This window comes from Pholis gunnellus (genome assembly GCF_910591455.1).
Source record: "Pholis gunnellus genome assembly, chromosome: 4".
Classification (NCBI taxonomy): domain Eukaryota; kingdom Metazoa; phylum Chordata; class Actinopteri; order Perciformes; family Pholidae; genus Pholis; species Pholis gunnellus.
Genome location: NC_136530.1, coordinates 627646 through 634366, shown reverse-complemented (window position 1 = coordinate 634366; position 6721 = coordinate 627646). Strand labels below are relative to the sequence as shown.

General features: G+C 44.2%; 1 protein-coding gene across 1 annotated transcript; it reads left to right on the top strand.

The window, feature by feature from the left end:
* The first annotated feature begins 1399 nt into the window (after positions 1-1399).
* dpt (dermatopontin) lies at positions 1400-5851 on the top strand. Its single transcript, XM_079158544.1, has 4 exons — positions 1400-1765; positions 3757-3882; positions 5228-5335; positions 5464-5851. Exons 1-4 carry the CDS (start codon positions 1491-1493, stop codon positions 5528-5530), a joined length of 576 nt encoding a protein of 191 aa, XP_079014670.1. The 5' UTR covers positions 1400-1490; the 3' UTR covers positions 5531-5851.
* The last annotated feature ends 870 nt before the right edge of the window (positions 5852-6721 follow it).

Here is a 6721-nt window from a genome sequence, read left to right as displayed (position 1 = left end):
AGGACGAGCAACACGAGGGATCAGAGCTGCTGCACAGCAACACAACTAGAGTTAGGGTTAGAACATGATGGTTTGGCTTAAAATAACTCTGAAAGTCTCGTTTCTTAGTCCAGAAGTTATGTTGCAAATCAGCCCACGTTGATGGTGTGTAGGATTTCTTACACTAAACGTAATAAATCTCAGTCCCTGAGTCTAAATGTAACCAACCAAACCCAACGAGTACGAGCCAATCAGAGGAGGTCGTGTCTCCAAGAGAAGGAAAAGAAAATAAACGATCATGAGAAGGAGTGAACGATGTGTGTTGGCTGTTGGACCCTCATCAGACCGTCCACTGAACCCTGGTGGGGTCTAGTCCTGAACATAAGGGGGTCAAACAGCATCTTCTCTCACAGCGTGACCAACTGTTCACCAACGTGATGCTCAGCCAGCCGTCAGCGAGCTCTGATGCTTCACAGCAGCAGCTGTGGGAAATATAAAGGTTCTCATCTTGTGATCCAGTGATGAAGACGAGTCACTCTTCACTTCATCACTGAGTGAAGAGTATCTGTGTTTACAGCATGTGGACGATGGACGGTCCCATTAACATTGTGACCCTTTTATTCAGTGACCTACATGTCGATGCAGTCCTGATGTGTGACATCACACATGGATTGATGTGGCGTTCATTATTGTAATATTCTATAATTAATGTCTTTTATACAGATTCTGGTCGGCGGCCTAAAGCTTGAGACGATGACGCTCTTTAGAGTCACAGATGGCGGCTCAGTTCCGCTCGCTGTACGTCTTCAGACTGAACTCTGCGTTCACAGGAAGTGTTCAGTTTGTTACCTTTTCAAAATAAACTCTCAGCATAGCTTCACTCAGTCTGAAGCAGGAACAGACATCTTAATGTGAACGCAGTTAAACAATCCAGTCAGGAAGTGATCACATCGCTACGCAGAAGAACAAGTCTTCTGTTCTTTCTTTCTGCTGGCTTCACCGAAAACACATAAATATTTGCCGTTGCCTTGGTTACGAAATTGCATTATTCATGACTGTTCATATTTATGTGAGTAATTATCTCCTGAATATACAAATACTCCACCATAACCACATTATTATACTCAGCTTCATCTCAGTCATTCACCATTTTAACAGAACTGTCACATAAGAATGTTTTTATGTTTTTAAAGAAACGCTTTTTATTCTCCAAACCGTCCGCTCGCCGTGAAACGCCATGAAAGCAGCTGATCACAGTAACACGTGTGAACAATATGAGGATTACATCTCATCTGAAGGTCTTAAGGAAACCCTTCAGTACACAGAGAGCTTTCCAACGCTCGGTTTCTGAGTCCACCTTAAAATGCCCGGAGAGTCCTCTCTTGGACTCGACCCATGAGCAGCAGATGACACATCCTGGCTCCAAACATCTGGACAACAAGAGACGAGGAGGCTCTTAAAGCGAGGCAGCCGTGAGGAGGAGCAGCAGACCGACCGACTCCTTTTCCAACATGAATCCTGCTCTGCTGGCGTTGGCGGCGTCTTTGCTCGCCACGGCGGCGGCTCAGTCTCACGACCACCAGGACATGTCCTGGGTCAACGGCTACCGCCAGAGCTTCAACTTCCAGTGTCCCCACGGAGAGGTCCTCGTGGCCACCAGGAGCTTCTTCAGCGAGGCGGACGGCTCAGACCGCCTGTGGTCCTTCGAGTGCCAGCCCACCCCGGAGGGTCTCGGGGAGCCCAGTGACTGCTGGTGGGACGACATCAACCGAGCTGGGTTGGAGTGGTGGGTCTGCATTTGTAGAATTTAGAGTGTATTTAAATTTATGTTCGTTATTCAAGAATCCAAACAAGTTGTTTTTCAGTAGTCTGGGAGGACGTGAAGCTCGTGGCACAAAAGAACTGCAGATTTCCTTCCTGTTTATTGTCTCAGTCAACAGAGATGAACCTTCAGTGATGTGAATACATGACGACAGTAAATACGTTTACGTGCAATCAAATATTATTATTATATAGAATAATAGTGGATATTTGGTGCATGTAGACCATAAATGCCGATCAGAGTCAGATCTCACTGCGTGTTGTGGTGCTGCTGCTCTTTGTTCATCAGATAAACATTTAAACAGACGGATCCATGTGAAGACCACGTCATAGGAACATCTTGTTCCATCCGTCCCTCCACTCAGCAGGAGGAAGAACAGATCAAAGATTTGAAAAGAGCCTGATCCACTATGGGATGTGGTTTTACGTCGTCTGACCAACAACACAGGTTGTTAAAGGTCACTATTAGCAGACAACAAAGGAGGCCTCAAGACTCTGGTGCTAGAACTGTTGTATGAACAAAACCACCCGGACCTCAAGACCTCATGATGAGCTTAAAGACAGAGACAGCAACCAGAGGACATATGTGGTCCTCTAAAGACCAGAGGATCCTTTTAAGACCTGAGGACATCTGTGGTCCTCTAAAGACCAGAGGACATCTGTGGTCCTCTAAAGACCAGAAGACATCTGTGGTCCTTAAAAGACCAGAGGACATCTGTGGTCCTTTAAAGATCAGAAGACATCTGTGGTCCTCTAAAGACCAGAGGACATCTGTGGTCCTCTAAAGACCAGAAGACATCTGTGGTCCTTAAAAGACCTGAGGACATCTGTGGTCCTCTAAAGACCAGAGGACATCTGTGGTCCTCTAAAGACCAGAAGACATCTGTGGTCCTTAAAAGACCAGAGGACATCTGTGGTCCTTTAAAGATCAGAAGACATCTGTGGTCCTCTAAAGACCAGAGGACATCTGTGGTCCTCTAAAGACCAGAGGACATCTGTGGTCCTTAATGTTTCATAAAATGTTCCGTATAACAGAATGCCTAAAAACTTTCCACATGTTGATCTTTTAGTCATTTCATAAACGTTGAATTCAGTTTTCTCCCTCAGAGGAACAAAGCCAGGTCCTCATGAATCACCGTCTCCGATATAAACTGACAGTTCCTGGGAACACGGCTTCCTCCAGTGAATCTCACCAGAGATCCGTCCAGCAGGCCGGCGTCCAGCAGCCCTTCAGGACGTCCCTCTGTGGGGCTTTTGGAACCACTTGCAGCAGCATTTTCCTGGACGTTTTATTTGGATCACGTCATTCACAGAAACAAGACAAAACAGACAATTCAACCAAAATCCACTGCGCAAATAAAACATGTTGCACAGACTCGTGAGGTTTGCTCTAATTAAAGGACCTGGATCAGACCTGGATCAGACCTGGATCAGACCTGGATCAGACCTGGATCAGACCTGTAGGGAGAACTGTAGGCGAGCATCTCGCTGTAAACAGCCTGAATCATACATCAAAGTCTGCTTCAGCTCACTTGTTCTGGTTGGAGGGTTTTTGTATTTGTGCTCTTTAGATTGATTTGGAGTCCAGTGATTCAAAGACAAACCACGCCTGCCTCTCATTATCAGAGCTGTCTGTTTGAATTACACCCGTTGGGCCGCCGTCCCTGCAGGGAGACGACCCCCACCGGCTGGATGGCTGACGGCCGAGTCGGTGTTTCCATGACAAACGTCCCCACGTGGTGAAGCTCCGGCTGCTCGGCCTGGTATTCTCACATGTTGTTGTGGTGACAGTGAAGTCTATGGGCCATAAACACACTAACCACCATTTACCTCAAACTAAAGAGATGCACTTTCTCTGTCTGAACAGAAGCAGAGAAAAGAATGCCGGTAACAGGACAGCGTGGAGATTATTTTCTGTGTCAGGAATTTAAATGTCTCTCGTTTGTCTTTCTGCAGGACTTCAACGTGCACTCGTAACGGCCTGGTGGCCGGCGTCCAAAGCAAGTACTTTGAGTCGGTCCTGGACCGGGAATGGCAGTTCTACTGCTGCTACTACAAACGCCGATGCCCCTACTCCTGCATGTACGTCCTCACACGGCTTTGTTAAAGGAGTTCATCATTTTGGGAAAGAAAATGTTCTTTCGTCTTTCTTCTTAGATAAGTTAAGAATTAGATGAGGAGATTGATACCGCTCTCGTATCTGTCGTTCAATATGAAACAGGAGACGGTTATCTCAGGAGACAACCTCCGGTTCTTTAAAGTTCTTCAAAGCTTCATGTGTTAAAGCTGCATTCTCTCTAGTGTCCACCAGGGGGCGACTCCTCTGGTTGTATAGAAGTCTATGAGAAAATGACTCTACTTCTCTCTTGATTTATTACCTCAGTAAACATTGTAAACATGAGTTTATGGTCTCAATCTCTAGTTTCTAGTCTTCTTCAATACAGCATGATGTTCATTTAGTAAATGATGGTCCATTTAGAGTCACACAGACCATAAAGCAGGGGATGCTTTAGGGGCGGGGCTACACAGTGATTGACAGGTCTCTACCAGAGATGTATACGGCGTCTCTACGTCACTCCTCCTCAGTCCAGATATGGTCACTTCCTGTTCACTGGTTGATAAAAACAAGATGGCGACGGTGAAAACACCAAACTCTGAGCTTCAAAACGTCAGTCCACAAAACCATGACAACTACGTCTACCTATATACAGTCTATGCATTAGCTTAGCTTAGCATATAGTCTGGAAGTAAGGAAGTTATCAAAATCTGCAGCTCACAGATTGAAACCAAAGAGATATACTTTTAGTTTGTACATAAAGTGTAAACTCAAATGAATTTATCGTCTCAGAGGCTTAAAACGATTCGGATTTTGTGAAAAGTTATCATACGTGAGTGAATCATAACCACGAGAAGAAATAGGCGTAAAAGTAAAATGAGATAATGTTTAAAGAACTTTTTTAAAGTCGGCTGTCAGCTGCTCGGATGAATCTCTTGTGCGATCTCTCTGAGTATGATTGGCTGGAGAGACGTCACATGAGATACATAAATACGGACATATGTTGCTCTCTGCAAATGAATTAAAACTGGTTATTTAAATCATTATATTTATTAAAGTCATATTACCGTACATTGCGACACTTTTGGTATTATTGATTGTATATCGTACAGAGGACAAAATGATTGTACAAATACGATCGTCATCATACGTCCGTGCACGCTAACAGGAAGTCACTTCCTGTTGCAGAGAAATTTTAAACAAACAAGATACAACATGTTGATCAGCGAACCGTCTCCTGCTGTATTTACAGATTTACAGATTTGATATATTTTCATCTAAATCTCTGCAGGAAAGCTAACCACTATATATCCCCAAATATACAATATCTTTTCAAAGCTTGAATAATGAACTTGTCGTTGCCCTCCGCAGGAAGACGAGCGACATTCCCGAACAATTCAGAGAGGAGGCGGAGCTTGTGGTTCCTTCTTATGGATACTTCATCCGAGGAGCTCAGACCACCTTCAGCGGAGTGTTAAGGTTCATCTCTCAACATCTGTTCATTTCCTAATAATGTCTGAATCCCACGAAGCAGCGGTTTGGATCCAGAGTAAAGATCTTCGGACCAGAACAAACTGACTGACGTGTTGTTTTGTGCTTTGTTGCAGAGATCGGCAGTGGAAGTACATCCTGTGCAGAATGACGGACTTTGACTGCGAATTTGAAAATTTATAGACTTAATCATCTTCATTTCTAAACCATAAACAGTTTGAACTAATATTTACTCTCCCGTTTAAACAAAAAACACAATACGTACATGTTACATAACCTTTAGTTTAGCCTGCAGCACGGCTGCTCATGTAACAGAGTCTTCACCATGTAAACGGATTCTGTTTGGCCTCATGTGAAAGTGGTTTTCCAAAGTGGATCATCATGAGAGTTTGAATCCACAGGAAGTTGTTCTGCTTTTGACTTTACTTCTGATTCCTGCTAAACTGTACTAACTCGTGTAACTATACTGTGTGAAACAGGATTAAAACATCTTTTTGACCACTATGTGAGGTCATTTATTTCATGTGAAGTGAACTGAAAAACAACAGCAGAAACCTGTGTGTGTGTGTGTGTGTGTGTGTGTGTGTGTGTGTGTGTGTGTGTGTGTGTGTGTGTGTGTGTGTGTGTGTGTGTGTGTGTGTGTGTGTGGGGGGGGGGGGGGTATAATCTCTCTTTGTGGGAGAGAAAGCCTTCTGAAAACACAGAGAGGATGAAGTCAGCCATGACGGTACCAACAGCTCAACTCCACACCGCTTCATATTTCCACAACACGAGGCTCTGACATCAGGGATCAACTACGGTGGCCCGGAGAGCTCAACGCACTGCGGATTAAAATAGACACGACACAAACAGTAGAAGAAGAAAGATCTCCACCAACCGGACGACACAAACACCAATGTGACGACAAAAATGACAAATGCTGCAAGACGCTGTTTCCAGAGGACACTAAACAACGATGCACACGGCCGGGACAACATGGATCGATGTTGTTTGTGACGTCATTGATCGGATGATTCTAGCAAAAAGGCTAACGCTAGGCTAACAGCAGATATCTGCAATATTGTCTGAATCACGTCATCGCATTGTTAGAATAAACAAAAAGAAGGTGACCCCCCCACCGACTTTAATATCCAAACTCAAACAACTAGCTGTGTGCATCACTTTTAAGTGTCCTCTAGAAACAGCATCCTCATATATCTAGCAGTTAGCAAGTTAGCTTAGCATAAAGACTCAATGTGGGAAACTGCTAGCCTGGTTGTCTGAAGGTTACAAAATGAACTTCTAAAGGTAACTCATGAACAAGATTTTATCTTTTTTATTAAATCTTTATAAACAGTTTGGACAGAGCTAGGCTAGGCTAGCTGCTTCCCACTG